The 15,849-nt window shown below is 45.1% G+C and overlaps 2 protein-coding genes across 4 annotated transcripts in view; one reads left to right on the top strand and one right to left on the bottom strand.

Moving 5' to 3' along the window:
• LOC124048100 (butyrophilin subfamily 1 member A1-like) overlaps nt 1–1,301 on the top strand; it is a 29,922-nt gene extending 28,621 nt beyond the window's left edge. For both annotated transcript variants that reach the window (XM_046368534.1, XM_046368535.1), the window contains one exon: nt 29–1,301. In XM_046368534.1, the coding sequence (XP_046224490.1) occupies nt 29–615 (587 nt within the window). In that variant the 3' untranslated portion in view covers nt 616–1,301. The remainder of the gene's footprint in view (nt 1–28) is intronic.
• A 2,957-nt stretch (nt 1,302–4,258) lies between these two features.
• The window catches only part of LOC124048099 (integrin beta-4-like), a 40,536-nt gene continuing 28,945 nt past the window's right edge, over nt 4,259–15,849 (bottom strand). The window contains exons 31-39 of one of the 2 annotated variants that reach the window (XM_046368532.1): nt 14,399–14,590; nt 13,965–14,138; nt 12,817–12,945; nt 12,298–12,447; nt 10,764–10,952; nt 6,942–7,097; nt 6,212–6,376; nt 5,807–6,037; nt 4,259–5,647 (exon numbers count right to left, since the gene is read on the bottom strand). In XM_046368532.1, the coding sequence (XP_046224488.1) occupies nt 5,490–5,647; nt 5,807–6,037; nt 6,212–6,376; nt 6,942–7,097; nt 10,764–10,952; nt 12,298–12,447; nt 12,817–12,945; nt 13,965–14,138; nt 14,399–14,590 (1,544 nt within the window). In that variant the 3' untranslated portion in view covers nt 4,259–5,489. The remainder of the gene's footprint in view (nt 5,648–5,806; nt 6,038–6,211; nt 6,377–6,941; nt 7,098–10,763; nt 10,953–12,297; nt 12,448–12,816; nt 12,946–13,964; nt 14,139–14,398; nt 14,591–15,849) is intronic. The other variant, XM_046368533.1, reaches the window with a different exon arrangement.

Below are 15,849 nucleotides of genomic sequence, written 5' to 3'. Positions count from 1 at the left end.
ACTCTTAACAACAACTTTTTTATCTCAGTATGGAACTGGATCTGTGAAGCTGCAGAGGAAGTGACCCTTGACCCCAAGACAGCCAACCCTGACCTCTTCCTCTCTGATGACGACAAGCGAATGCGCTGTGGCCTGGAGCGGCGAGACATCCCTAACTGCAGTCGCCGCTTCGACGGCTGGTGGTTTTGCGCTCTGGGAAGCGAGGGCTACATCTCCGGGCGTCATTACTGGGAAGTCGAAGTGGGCGACCGGGACTGGCGGCTGGGCATGGCTAAAGGCTCCGCCCAGAGGAAGGGTTACAGTCCCCTCAACACACAGACGGGCTACCTCACCCTGAGGCTGGAGAGGGGCTCAGACCTCAAGGCGCTGACGGTGCCCGCCACGCCACTGGCCCAGATGCTGGTGCCCAGAAAGGTAGGGGTCTACCTGGACTATGAGCAGGGCCAGCTCTCCTTCTACGATGTGGAGAAGAGGTCCCACATCTACACGTACAACGAGACCTTCACAGAGAGACTGTTCCCCGTGTTTGGGACTGTAGAGGTGGTGAGGGATCTGGTGATCAGGCCGGCACAGACCAGGGAACCCTGCCTCTGCCCTGGACCCTGTCTCTGGTGATAACGTATTACAGCGTACTTCAAACCTGGAGAACTAGCCTGGAATCCACATGGAATATTGTAAATGTAGTGAAATTCAGTGTAAATTCCAGGCTAGTGGAGGGCAGGCTTTTGTTCTGATCAAGCACTATCACACCTGATTTGATGGTGTGATGATTAGTTCATTCAGGTGTGTTAAAATAAGGCTGGAACAAATGCATGCACTCCTTAGGACCTGGGCTGAAGAACAATTATTACCTCCTCCCTGTTACACTTTTTATTACATTGCCTTCATGCCACACTACTTCAAGGTACAAAGGAACTGTAAAAGAACGTGCTGCCCAAATTACCCAAAGATCTGACGTAGTTGATATTTAGTTCAGCAAGAGCTTGCACACAGAAGACACACACAGAGAGACACACAGAAAGACACACACACAGAGAGAGACAGACAGCTAGGGTTTACAGTCTATAGTGTATAAAAGGGATGGTAGAGAAGGTAGCATGCAGTACTTCATTATTCCTCCGATTCTCTTATTCTTAGATTTTCTGATTCTCTTCCTGTCTGATTCTCTTCCTCTCTGATTCCACTGTCCAGCTTGCAAGAGTCTAAGCATATTTTTGGAAGTTACGGTTGATATTGACAGTGTGTAAAATGGTGTGATAACAATGCTTTTTTTTCAGTCATCAATAAATTAAGAAAAATCTCAAGAAGATGTTTGTCGGTTTCTAGTCAACAAAGGTGTGGAATTAGGGTTGCAAAAGGTAGGGTATATTACTGGTAACTTTCAAAGTCTACCAGTAAACTACCAGAATTTTTGCAAATGATCACATGACATCTAGTGGCCTGTATGGGTACTTCAGATTATCACAGGTGTCTAATTATTTCTGGCCTCTGTGGGGCCTTGTTTACAAGCTTGAACACTGGAAAGCGAGATGTAACCTACACCATAGAAATCCTAATTATTTTGTTTAATGATTTTTAGTTTGAGCGTCATTTCTATACAGCCTCGACTTTCCCATTCAGAACTTCTAAAGCTAGTGGGATGGGAGTGGTTTGGTGACAATGATCTCGAATAGCTGCTCACCGATTTGACAGCTCCAACGCTACTGCCGGGGTAACGCTTGATCTGATTGAATCTAGGCCTTAATTGAAAATGCCATTGTTGATTTAGATGAATTTTTCATTAATTAGGCTTTTTTTCTCTTGAACCACTAGAAACTAATGGACGATATGGACACAGATATACAAAATGCGTACTCTATATGAATACATATATTCAAGTTTAAATTACCATAGATTGCCTGATAATTACCAACATTTGAAACAATTCCGGTAACTTTGGTAAATTACTGGTAGTTTGCTCCCCTGCAGTGCCTTTGAAAAGTATTCAGATCCCTAGACTTTTTCCACATTTCTTTACATGACAGCCTTATCTAAAGTGGTTCAAATATTTTTTTTTCCCTAATCAATCTACACACAATACCCAATGACAAAGCAAAAACTGTTTTAGAAATTTTACATACAGTGGGGCAAAAAAGTATTCAGTCAGCCACCAATTGTACAAGTTCTCCCACTTAAAAAGATGAGGCCTGTAATTTTCATCATAGACACACTTCAACTATGACAGACAAAATGAGAAAAAAAATCCAGAAAATCACATTGTAGGATTTTTAATGAATTTATTTGCAAATTATGGTGGAAAATAAGTATTTGGTCAATAAAAGTTTCTCAATATTTTGTCATTGCCAACAAAGGGTATATAAGAGGTCAAACATTTCTGTAAGTCTTCAAGGTTTTCACACACTGTTGCTGGTATTTTGGCCCATTCCTCCATGCAGTGCTCCTCTAGAGCAGTGATGTTTTGGGGCTGTTGCTGGGCAACATGGACTTTCAACTCCCTCCAAAGATTTTCTATGGGGTTGAGATCTGGAGACTGGCTAGGCCACTCCAGGACCTTGAAATGCTTCTTACAAAGCCACTCCTTCGTTGCCCGGGTGGTGTGTTTGGGATCATTGTCATGCTGAAAGACCCAGCCACGTTTCATCTTCAATGCTCTGGCTGATGATAGGCTTTGTTACTTTGGTCCCAGCTCTCTGCAGGTCATTCACTAGATCCCCCCGTGTGGTTCTGGGATTTTTGCTCACCGTTCTTGGGGTCATTTTGACGCCACGGGGTGAGATCTTGCATGGAGCCCCAGATCGAGGGAGATTATCAGTGGTCTTGTATGTCTTCCATTTCCTAATAATTGCTCCCACAGTTGATTTCTTCAAACCAAGCTGCTTACCTATTGCAGATTCAGTCTTCCCAGCCTGGTGCAGGTCTACAATTTTGTTTCTGGTGTCCTTTGACAGCTCTTTGGTCTTGGCCATAGTGGAGTTTGGAGTGTGACTGTTTGAGGTTGTGGACAGGTGTCTTTTATACTGATAACAAGTTCAAACAGGTGCCATTAATACAGGTAACAAGTGGAGGACAGAGGAGCCTCTTTAAAGAAGTTACAGGTCTGTGAGAGCCAGAAATCTTGCTTGTTTGTAGGTGACCAAATACTTATTTTCCACCACCATTTGCAAATAAAATCATTCAAAATCCTACAATGTGATTTTCTGGATTTTTTTCCCCTCATTTTGTCTGTCATAGTTGAAGTTTACCTATGATGAAAATTACAGGCCTCTCTCATCTTTTTAAGTGGGAGAACTTGCACAATTGGTGGCTGACTAAATACTTTTTTGCCCCACTGTAAGTGTTCAGACCCTTTATCCAGTACTTTTTTGAAGCAACTTTGGCAGCAATTACAGCCTCACGTCTTCTTGGGTATGCCACTACAAACTTGGCACACCTGTATTTGGGGAGTTTCTCCCATTCTGCTCTGCAGATCCTCTCAAGCTCTGTCAGGTTGGATGGGGAGCGTCGCTGCACAGCTATTTTCAGGTCTCTCTAGAGATGTTCGTTCGGGTTCATATCTGGGCTCTGACTGGGCCACTCAAGGACATTCAGAGACTTGTCCCAAAGCAACTCCTGCGTTGTCTTAGTTGAGTGCTTAGGGTCGTTGTCCTGTTGGAAGGTAAACCTTGACCCCAGTCTGAGGTCCTGATCAAGGATCTCTGTACTTTGCTCTGTTCATCTATCCCTCGATGAAAAACATCCCCACAGCATGATACTGCCACCATCACGCTTCACTGTAGGGATGGTGCCAGGTTTTCTCCAGCCGTGACGCTTGGCATTCTGGCCAAAGAGTTCAATCTTGGTTTCATATTGTTTCTCATGGTCAGAGTCTTTAGGTGCCTTTTGGCAAACTCCAAGTGGGCTGTCGTCATGTGCCTTTTACTGAGGAATGGCTTCCGTCTGGTCACTCTACCGTAAAGGCCTGATTGGTGGAGTGCTGCAGAGATGGTTGTCCTTATAGAAGTTTCTCCCATCTCTACGGAGGAACTCTGGAGCTCTGTCAGAGTGACCATGGGGTTCTTGGTCCCCTCCCTGACCAAGGCCCTTCTCCCCTGATTGCTAAGTTTGGCCGGGCGGCCAGCACTAGGAAGAGTCTTGGTGGTTCCAAACTTCTTCCATTATATGGGGTTATTGTGTTTAGATTGAGGAGTGAAAAAGGGAAGGGGTCTGAATACTTTCCAAATGAACTGTACATGAGAATATACAGAAATGCATCTCGACGTGGTTTATATTCAATCTTTATTAAGTGTAATAAAATAGACAGATATATAAAACAGTAACTGATGAATAGATATGATAAAAAGCTGTGCCTTATACATTTCTGTTGGTACATTTCTGAAATGTTAATGACTTTCACAACAAACTAATCTTGCCATGTCTTACTAAGTGTAAGGACTCTTTACAACGGACAGCATTTTGAATTGAACTAAAGCACATAGGTTTGAAAATACATTATAAAAGACAACACAATATTTTCTTGCCTCAAAACATATACCTCAGAAATATCCGGACTAAGTCGTTGAAGTTATGCTAGAATATATTAGACACAAAAGGTTTTAGACCATAGCGCTCAATCAGAAACAATGACGCGACACACTTTAACTAGGAATACCTTAGAGGTTTTATCTAAATTAGAACTAATGTATGCGAATTAGCTAAAGCTTTTGTCCAAAGTGACACAGAGTCACAGATGCATATATCATTTTTTTACAGGTGGCATGGGTGGTCCCGGGAATCAAACCCACTATCCTGGAGTTGCAAGTGCTATGCTCTACCTACAGAGGACCATTATGAATGTAATAAATTTGTTCACATACGCATGGGAAAAAATAAAGGAAATAAAATATATAAAACCATAGGAAACATATTTTTACAAACAATACAGTATTTGGCATCAACATTTTAATTCAATTTCTTCTGACATACAGAAAACACATAAGTCTAATATATTTGTAATGGCTGTGAGAGTTACCAACAATCTAATAATACAATGAACCCCTACAAAATAAACTATTTAAGGTACTGGCAGCATGTCATCAATTTAACAAACTGCAGCCATGTTGCAGACACCTATTCGCCAAAGTAGCCAACCAGCACAAAACATCTTACCTGCTTCTCCCTCTCTTTATCTCTGTCAAAATATATATTAGCAGGAGCTACTTTTAATTGTTGAGAACCGACCTCAGATAAGTGTAATGGCCTTATCTAAAGCCTCTGGGTGTGGTATCAGGTATAGAAGCAATAGAGAATTACAACAAGACATATCTTTGTGGGGGTGGTAGAGTTCTTTGAATGTAAAATGTTTGCAACAACATAGAAACAAACGACAAAACTAAAGAATGAAGAATGAATCCCGTGTCCGATGGAGGACAGGAGCCATTGTTTGTAACAGACAGAGAGGAGTACATATTGGGTACCGTGGACGCCGCCATCTTGTTGTTGACCTTTTGACTTCAGGTCTCGTAGAATGACCTCTCGACCTTCTTGGTGACGCTGCTGGTGCCTGCCACTTGCATGCTCCTCTGCACCACCTCCTTAGTCACATGACGTGTCACCATGCCGCTGGTCTCTGTGTGCTGGGTCGTCTTCCCCACCACCATCATACCATCTCCTAGAGGGAGGAGAGAGGGTTAGAGAGATGCTGTGTGAGTGAGTGAGTGAGTGAGTGAGTGAGTGAGTGAGTGAGTGAGTGAGTGAGTGAGTGAGTGAGTGAGTGAGGGAGGGAGTGAAATATTGTGGGAGTGAGTGAGAGAGTAAATTGATACACTACCTGAGTAGTATGGGTCGTTGATCATGGTGTGTGTGACGTTGGTGCGTGTGCTGCCCTCCTCTGTAGGAAGTTGGTACACATCTCTCTTGGTCAAGGACTGACTGCTGTACTGAGATGTACCACCTAGGCCTCCTAGTTGAGACATACTGCCTAGGCCTCCTAGTTGAGACATACTGCCTAGGCCTCCTAGTTGAGACATACTGCCTAGGCCTCCTAGTTGAGACATGCTACCTACAGAGAGGAGAAAGAGAATCCTACATTAGTATACAATACAATTCCAAATATACAAACGCATAGAACACTGGCTTCTAAATATGAAACAGAGTACCGAAACCTTATTCATTTCAATTTAAGCACTAGATAAAACCTTAGATAAGAGACTCTTTTAGGACTCTGTCCTCTTACCGTCATCCTGAGACTCGATGGTGATAATGCCCTCCCTCTCGGGGCCGAAGCCCTGGGTCGTCCTGGCCTGAACTTTGAACTTGTACGGCATGTTCTCACTCAGGTCCGGAACTGTCAGACTGGTCTCAGCGCTGTCACCGCTCACCTGGAAGGAACGCATGTCACCTGGGGGGGGGGGGGTGGAGATGATGGGGGTCAGTCGGGATCAGACTAGGAAATGAAAGTGGATATAAATATGAAAGTTAAAGGTCATTTGATTTTAACTGTTCTGCCTTATTATTATTCGACCATGCTGGTCATTTATGAACATTTGAACATCTTGGCCATGTTCTGTTATAATCTCCACCCGGCACAGCCAGAAGAGGACTGGCCACCCCACATAGCCTGGTTCCTCTCTAGGTTTCTTCCTAGGTTTTGGCCTTTCTAGGGAGTTTTTCCTAGCCACCGTGCTCCTACACCTGCATTGCTTGCTGTTTGGGGTTTTAGGCTGGGTTTCTGTACAGCACTTTGAGATATCAGCTGATGTAAGAAGGGCTATTTAAATACATTTGATTTGATTTGATTAGCATTGTCCAATGACAAGTCAAGAAGACCTAAAGATTAACAAAATAGAAGAGTCTTTGATTTTGTCTCTCTCGATCACGTCAATGTATAAATCCTAGCAAATGACTGTTGACAAAAAATCTCTACAATCCCCGAAAACTGATCTGGAGTCAGTGTTCACTCTCACCTCCTCCGTGCAGATGTTCACAGGTGACCACGTAGCCCAGGATGTCTCCGTTGGGTTTGCGGGGTTTCTCCCAGCTTAGCTGCAGTGCCTCGGGGGACAGAGCTGTGAACACCAGGGGGCCTGGAGCACTGGGGGTACTGAGAGTGAAGGAAGAACCTGGGGGAGAAGGGGAGTTAGAGAGGAGAGAGTTAAGGGACAGAGTTGTGAATATCAGGGGGCATGGGGCACTGGGGGTACTGAGAGTGAAGGAAGAACCTGGGGGAGAAGGAGAGTTAGAGAGGAGAGAGTTAAGGGACAGAGCTGTGAATATCAGGGGGCCTGGGGCACTGAGAGTGAAGGGAGAAACTGAAGCGGGAAGACCGAGAGAGCGTGAGGAAGAGAATACATGGAGGGAGTGAAGGAGAGCAAGGAACAAGGGATTGAAAGATAGAGGTAATTGGAGAGAGAAAGTAAATGTAGATTAAACCGGAAACAGAGAGCTAGAGGTCGGAGATGAATCAGCTAACCAAAGGAGTGAGGATAAGAGGGATCCACAATGGGGGGCAACGATGTATAGCCGATTACCTGGCATTGGGCTGAGTGGTCTGTATAGCTGATTACCTGGCATTGGGCTGAGTGGTCTGTATAGCTGATTACCTGGGATTGGGCTGAGTGGTCTGTATAGCCGATTACCTGGCATTGATCTGTATAGCTGATTACCTGGCATTGGGCTGAGTGGTCTGTATAGCTGATTACCTGGCATTGGGCTGAGTGGTCTGTATAGCTGATTACCTGGCATTGGGCTGAGTGGTCTGTATAGCTGATTACCTGCCATTGGGCTGAGTGATCTGTATAGCTGATTACCTGCCATTGGGCTGAGTGGTCTGTATAGCCGATTACCTGGCATTGGGCTGAGTGGTCTGTATAGCTGATTACCTGGCATTGGTCTGTATAGCTGATTACCTGCCATTGGGCTGAGTGGTCTGTATAGCCGATTACCTGGCATTGGGCTGAGTGGTCTGTATAGCTGATTACCTGGCATTGGTGTGTATAGCCGATTACCTGGCATTGGGCTGAGTGGTCTGTATAGCTGATTACCTGGCATTGGGCTGAATGGTCTGTATAGCTGATTACCTGGCATTGGGCTGAGTGGTCTGTATAGCTGATTACCTGGCATTGGTCTGAGTGGTCTGTATAGCTGATTACCTGGCATTGGTCTGTATAGCTGATTACCTGGCATTGGGCTGAGTGATCTGTATAGCTGATTACCTGGCATTGGGCTGAGTGATCTGTATAGCTGATTACCTGGCATTGGACTGAGTGATCTGTATAGCTGATTACCTGGCATTGGGCTGAGTGGTCTGTATAGCCGATTACCTGGCATTGGTCTGTATAGCCGATTACCTGGCATTGGGCTGAGTGATCTGTATAGTTGATTACCTGGCATTGGTCTGTATAACCGATTACCTGGCATTGGTCTTTATAGCCGATTACCTGGCATTGGTCTGAGTGATCTGTATAGCTGATTACCTGGCATTGGGCTGAGTGGTCTGTATAGCTGATTACCTGGCATTGGGCTGAGTGGTCTGTATAGCTGACTACCTGGCATTGGGCTGAGTGGTCTGTATAGCTGATTAACTGGCATTGGGCTGAGTGGTCTGTATAGCTGATTACCTGGCATTGGTCTGAGTGGTCTGTATAGCTGATTACCTGGCATTGGTCTGTATAGCTGATTACCTGGCATTGGGCTGAGTGGTCTGTATAGCTGATTACCTGGCATTGGTCTGTATAGCTGATTACCTGGCATTGGGCTGAGTGGTCTGTATAGCTGATTACCTGGCATTGGTCTGTATAGCTGATTACCTGGCATTGGGCTGAGTGGTCTGTATAGCTGATTACCTGGCATTGGTCTGTATAGCTGATTACCTGGCATTGGGCTGAGTGGTCTGTATAGCTGATTACCTGGCATTGGGCTGAGTGGTCTGTATAGCTGATTACCTGGCATTGGTCTGTATAGCTGATTACCTGGCATTGGGCTGAGTGGTCTGTATAGCTGATTACCTGGCATTGGGCTGAGTGGTATGTATAGCTGATTACCTGGCATTGGTCTGTATAGCTGATTACCTGGCATTGGGCTGAGTGGTCTGTATAGCTGATTACCTGGCATTGGTCTGTATAGCTGATTACCTGGCATTGGGCTGAGTGGTCTGTATAGCTGATTACCTGGCATTGGGCTGAGTGGTCTGTATAGCTGATTACCTGGCATTGGTCTATATAGCTGATTACCTGGCATTGGGCTGAGTGGTCTGTATAGCTGATTACCTGGCATTGGGCTGAGTGGTCTGTATAGCTGATTACCTGGCATTGGGCTGAGTGGTCTGTATAGCTGATTACCTGGCATTGGTCTGTATAGCTGATTACCTGGCATTGGGCTGAGTGATCTGTATAGCTGATTACCTGGCATTGGGCTGAGTGATCTGTATAGCTGATTACCTGGCATTGGGCTGAGTGATCTGTATAGCTGATTACCTGGCATTGGGCTGAGTGGTCTGTATAGCCGATTACCTGGCATTGGTCTGTATAGCCGATTACCTGGCATTGGGCTGAGTGATCTGTATAGTTGATTACCTGGCATTGGTCTGTATAGCCGATTACCTGGCATTGGTCTGTATAGCCGATTACCTGGCATTGGTCTGAGTGATCTGTATAGCTGATTACCTGGCATTGGGCTGAGTGGTCTGTATAGCTGATTACCTGGCATTGGGCTGAGTGGTCTGTATAGCTGATTACCTGGCATTGGGCTGAGTGGTCTGTATAGCTGATTACCTGGCATTGGGCTGAGTGGTCTGTATAGCTGATTACCTGGCATTGGGCTGAGTGGTCTGTATAGCTAATTACCTGGCATTGGGCTGAGTGGTCTGTATAGCTGATTACCTGGCATTGGGCTGAGTGGTCTGTATAGCTAATTACCTGGCATTGGGCTGAGTGGTCTGTATAGCTGATTACCTGGCATTGGTCTGTATAGCTGATTACCTGGCATTGGGCTGAGTGGTCTGTATAGCTGATTACCTGGCATTGGTCTGTATAGCTGATTACCTGGCATTGGGCTGAGTGGTCTGTATAGCTGATTACCTGGCATTGGGCTGAGTGGTCTGTATAGCTGATTACCTGGCATTGGGCTGAGTGGTCTGTATAGCTGATTACCTGGCATTGGTCTGTATAGCTGATTACCTGGCATTGGGCTGAGTGGTCTGTATAGCTGATTACCTGGCATTGGTCTGTATAGCTGATTACCTGGCATTGGGCTGAGTGGTCTGTATAGCTGATTACCTGGCATTGGTCTGTATAGCTGATTACCTGGCATTGGGCTGAGTGGTCTGTATAGCTGATTACCTGGCATTGGTCTGTATAGCTGATTACCTGGCATTGGGCTGAGTGGTCTGTATAGCTGATTACCTGGCATTGGTCTGTATAGCTGATTACCTGGCATTGGGCTGAGTGGTCTGTATAGCTGATTACCTGGCATTGGTCTGTATAGCTGATTACCTGGCATTGGTCTGTATAGCTGATTACCTGGCATTGGGCTGAGTGGTCTGTATAGCTGATTACCTGGCATTGGTCTGTATAGCTGATTACCTGGCATTGGGCTGAGTGATCTGTATAGCTGATTACCTGGCATTGGGCTGAGTGGTCTGTATAGCTGATTACCTGGCATTGGTCTATATAGCTGATTACCTGGCATTGGGCTGAGTGGTCTGTATAGCTGATTACCTGGCATTGGGCTGAGTGGTCTGTATAGCTGATTACCTGGCATTGGGCTGAGTGGTCTGTATAGCTGATTACCTGGCATTGGGCTGAGTGGGCTGTTGGGGTCGACAGCTGACTCTATGGTGATGACTCCCTCCCTCTCCGGTCCCCAGCCTTCCTGACTCTGAGCCTTCACCTTGAACAGGTAGGAGTGGTTAGGAAGCAGGTCCTGCACCACCACGGAGTTGTCTGCGGGGCTGGACATGTTTATACGCTTCACATCACCTGGACAGAGAGACATAAGGGGGTTAGATTACTGTAAAGGGATGCTGGGACAAGGCCATGAGATCTGTAACAGTTGATTGGGCTTTCTTCAAATCCTATCAGAAGTCTTCACGGATATACCCGAATTTGATTACCCGAGGTCCGACCCAGTATAGTAGTTGACCCTCAGATCACGCTCAGCGGCCACGGACCTCGGATCGGTTTGGTAATATGGAAAACACTGGCCAGATCCCAAATGATATGTGAAGAGGAAAATATCCCGATGATATTAAATATCCTAGGATTTACATTTCCTACGCATGGCAGTTGATGCAGTCAATAGCATTAATGTCTCTCCTCCACCCGTCTTCCTCTGTCTGGCTTGTGTTCTCTCTATAGTGAACTTGCATCATTGTTCCCACCGGAGATATGGGATCAGCAATATGGGGCTATTTCACGCGTAGTGGTTACTTAGGAACTTTTGTCATTCGCAATGGATGTAAAACACTCTGACCTTCTGTGAGGTGATGGAAACACTACTTTGAGAAGCTCCACAGTTCATAAGTGGTGGAGAGTTAAGACGATCAGAAATATTTAAACGAATTCTTATTTACAATTGACGGCCTACCCCAGCCGACGCGGGGCCAATTGTGTGCCGCCCTATGGGACTCCAAATCAAGGCCCGGATGTGATTCAGCCTGGATATTATCAGACATCCCCAAATGGGAACGTTTATAGGTCAACATTTGCACACAAAATAAACATTAACAAACTAAGGGAAAACAATTCACACAATTAAACAATGAATGCACATGAATTAGTGGGAGACAGAGAGCATTCTGCAGAGACAAAACTAGTAGTCTCTTCACCCCACATCATTGTGTCCATATTTTAAATTAGGGATGCCATTTATGAAAATACCAAGCTGTGGTGTAGCCCACAACTCATTTATTTTAGATAGGCCTACAACAGAAAATGCATGTGAAACGGTTCACTGCCTACCACACAAGCCAAAACAATTCCGCAGGCACCAATAAAGCTGCATTTTGTATTATTTGGGTACGATACAGATCCGACCCCATTTGAATCTGATTCTACCTCATCTCTGACATATTTTGGGTCAGTTCTGGTCCACATCGGATCGGGTAATGATTTTCAAATAAATGACTTGTGTCCCGTCGATGTCTGATCGGAATTTCACAGATCCAATTCAGTTCAGATCTCAATTTGTGGATCCTATTCAACCGAACCCGACAACTGTGTTCACAGGTTAAAAAATGTAAAAAATACAAAGCAACAATCTTCTTCTGCACATAACAAAACACAATGTGTTTAGAATGGGACACAAATGTCCATGGGTCCATACCTCCATTCAGCAGCTGGTAGAGAACACAGTACCCTAAAACATCACTGTCACAGTGGGGCTCCTGCCAGCTGATCTTCAGGGCAGTGGGGCCCAGGGCAGAGAACACCAGCCTGGTGGGGGTGTCAGGGACTCCAGGGGCCAAACGAGCGTCTGGGGGGGGGGGAAGAATAGGTCAATGAGGGGGAGAGAAAGAGAGATGGGTTTCGGGAAGGAGGGTGGTTAGGGGTTAAGTGGAGTCAAAATCACAGAGGTTAGATAAACTATTACAAGATGAGATGTGATTAACGAGAGGTGAGTGAGCATGATGCAGAGAGAGAGAGAGCGAGAAAGAGAACTTTCCCTATCAAAGAAAACATACATCACAGCAAAAAGCTGCTTCAGCAACACAAAGCCTTCCCGTCTCACCAGCGATGGGCATGGTATGCCCTGCCATGAGGCCAAAGTGTATCTTTAGGCTCTGCTATTGTCCCAGTAGTGTAAGAGAGGACAGCTGAGTGTGCTGCAGACAGACAGACTCACCCTGGAGCACCCTGTCCAGGTTCAGTAGTGCATCGTTGACATCCTCAGACTGGGTCCTGGCCCGGAAGGCCTGAGACATACCGTAGTCGTACTGACTCTGTGTCTGAGTGGGACTGAAGCCATACGTACCTGAGAATGCACGGAGCAAGCAAAAATGGAGCAGGGAGGAGGAGGACAGGAAAGGAAGTGAAAGAGAAGGAACAAAGGCAGGAAAAGAAAGGAGGACAGTGAAAGAGGCGAGGGAGGAGAGGATTGAAGTATGGAGAACAACAGGAGAAGAAGAGAGCGACAGTCAGCATAGCGCCTGCATAGCTCTGTGCAGCCACCAACCCCAGTAATCGATAACAGATATCCAAGCCAGCCGCTTCATGCACCTCATCAGTTAAGCCTGCTGTAGATGATCTGTATATCTGACATTTATAGCCATGATTGATACAGACAAACAGATGAGCTTCTTTCAGGTTTTAACAGTAGAGGTCAGAAAGATCTGAAAACTGTGATGGCATTTTCCTTAGCAAAGACCTCCTTGTCAAAGACCTCCTTGTCAAAGACCTCCTTGTCAAAGACCTCCTTGTCAAAGACCTCCTTGTCAAAGACCTCCTTGTCAAAGACCTCATCTAAATTGGCTCCTTGTCAAAGACCTCCTTGTCAAAGACCTCATCTAAATTGGCTCCTTGTCAAAGACCTCATCTAAATTGGCTCCTTGTCAAAGACCTCATCTAAATTGGCTCCTTGTCAAAGACTTCATCTAAATTGGCTCCTTGTCAAAGACCTCCTTGTCAAAGATCTCATCTAAATTGGCTCCTTGTCAAAGACCTCATCTAAATTGGCTCTTTGTCAAAGACCTCATCTAAATTGGCTCCTTGTCAAAGACCTCATCTAAATTGGCTCCTTGTCAAAGACCTCCTTGTCAAAGACCTCATCTAAATTGGCTCCTTGTCAAAGACCTCATCTAAATTGGCTCCTTGTCAAAGACCTCATCTAAATTGGCTCCTTGTCAAAGACCTCATCTAAATTGGCTCGTTGTAGCCTCATACCTGTGACCTGTGTCAGTGTGAACTGTATTTGATCGGCTCTTTACACTCAGAGCTGAAAATATGCTTTCAAATATGCTTAAAAAAATATGCTTCAAATGAATCTAATCTTACTTTGGCCATCTGTGTATCCAGACAATCCACTGGACAGGTCTCCTATGATGATGGAATCTCGGATGTTGTCGTCATACTCATAGTAACCTCTGTTCTCTGATCGCTTCCTCATGACAACATTCTCCGTGCGCGTCCCACCCCCAATCACCTGAGTGCGGGAGAGAGAGTTTCCTCCTGTAGGAGAGGAGGAAACCAGTGATGACGACTACCAAATACATAGATACTGAACAATAGAATTCTAGCAAACAGTACATCCTGAGTGCAAGGTCGGCAAACTTCTGGTGTCAACACGTTTCCCATTTAAACTCTAAATCTCGAAGTTTACTGAACTCTGTTCTGGTGAAGACAAGCCAGCTGGAATTACTTGCCATTGTCATATCATTGTAAGTCAACAGAAAGATTCAAAAGCTGACACATTCTGCATTCATCCGTACCTTGTCCAGAGAGGTATGTTGTGGTGGACTCCATGGACATGGACCCCCCGGCCCCCCCTCGGTGGCTGGAGCTGAGGGTGGACATGGGAGACACCTGGCTGTAGCTGGATGAAGACATGTTGGTACTGCACGACATGGAATTATTTCCCCCGGGGAAGAGGAAGTTCTGTTCCAACCTGCCGTTAATTGGTTCTGAAAGACAAAGATGAGGAGACCCAGAAGAGAAGAGGAAGAACATCAAGAACATTCTGGAACCCAACATAACTCAAACCAAACATTCCGGAACCCAATATAACTCAAACCAAACATTCTGGAACCCAACATAACCCAAACCAAACATTCTAGAACCCAACATAACCCAAACCAAACATTCTGGAATCCAACATAACCCAAACCAAACATTCTGGAACCCAACATTACCCAAACCAAACATTCTGGAACCCAACATAAACCAAACCAAACATTCTGGAACCCAACATAACCCAAACATTCTTAAACCCAACATAACCCAAACCAAACATTCTTAAACCCAACATAAACCAAACCAAACATTCTGGAAGCCAACATAACCCAAACCAAACATTCTGGAAGCCAACATAACCCAAACCAAACATTCTGGAAGCAAAACCAAACATTCTGGAATCCAAACCAAACATTCTGGAACCCAAATCAAACATTCTGGAACCCAAATCAAACATTCTGGAACCCAACATAACCCAAACCAAACATTCTGGAAGCCAACATAACCCAAACCAAACATTCTGGAAGCCAACATAACCTAAACCAAACATTCTGGAAGCCAACATAACCCAAACCAAACAATCTTGAATCCAACAACCTAAACCAAACATTCTGGAATCCAACATAACCCAAACCAAACATTCTGGAAGCCAACATAACTCAAACCAAACATTCTGGAAGCCAACATAACCCAAACCAAACATTCTGGAATCCAACATAACCCAAACCAAACATTCTGGAAGCCAACATAACCCAAACCAAACATTCTTAAACCCAACATAACCCAAACCAAACATTCTTAAACCCAACATAACCCAAACCAAACATTCTTAAACCCAACATAACCCAAACCAAACATTCTTAAACCCAACATAACCCAAACCAAACATTCTTAAACCCAACATAACCCAAACCAAACATTCTGGAAACAAAATAATTGATTTAAGTATACGTTAATAGCGGCAAATCACAACAAACTGCAAGAGAAACACCCACCTTAGACTGCACACAGGGACATACATACATTTGGTATCACCACTTACACAGCCATGAGAAGCCTTTATACATCACCAGGTCACCCCTGATACAAAACAGGATTAGACGTCCATCCATGTCTGAAGACTTCAGGAGATGATGTGAAAACCGACCACTAGGGGCAACAGTGAGCGATGTTACCTTCAAGTAGGTTTGGGTTTTGCTAGGCCTCGGGG

Source organism: Oncorhynchus gorbuscha, linkage group LG11, assembly GCF_021184085.1.
Source record: "Oncorhynchus gorbuscha isolate QuinsamMale2020 ecotype Even-year linkage group LG11, OgorEven_v1.0, whole genome shotgun sequence".
In the NCBI taxonomy this organism is placed as follows: Eukaryota; Metazoa; Chordata; class Actinopteri; order Salmoniformes; family Salmonidae; genus Oncorhynchus; species Oncorhynchus gorbuscha.
This window is presented reverse-complemented; position numbering and strand designations above follow the sequence as displayed.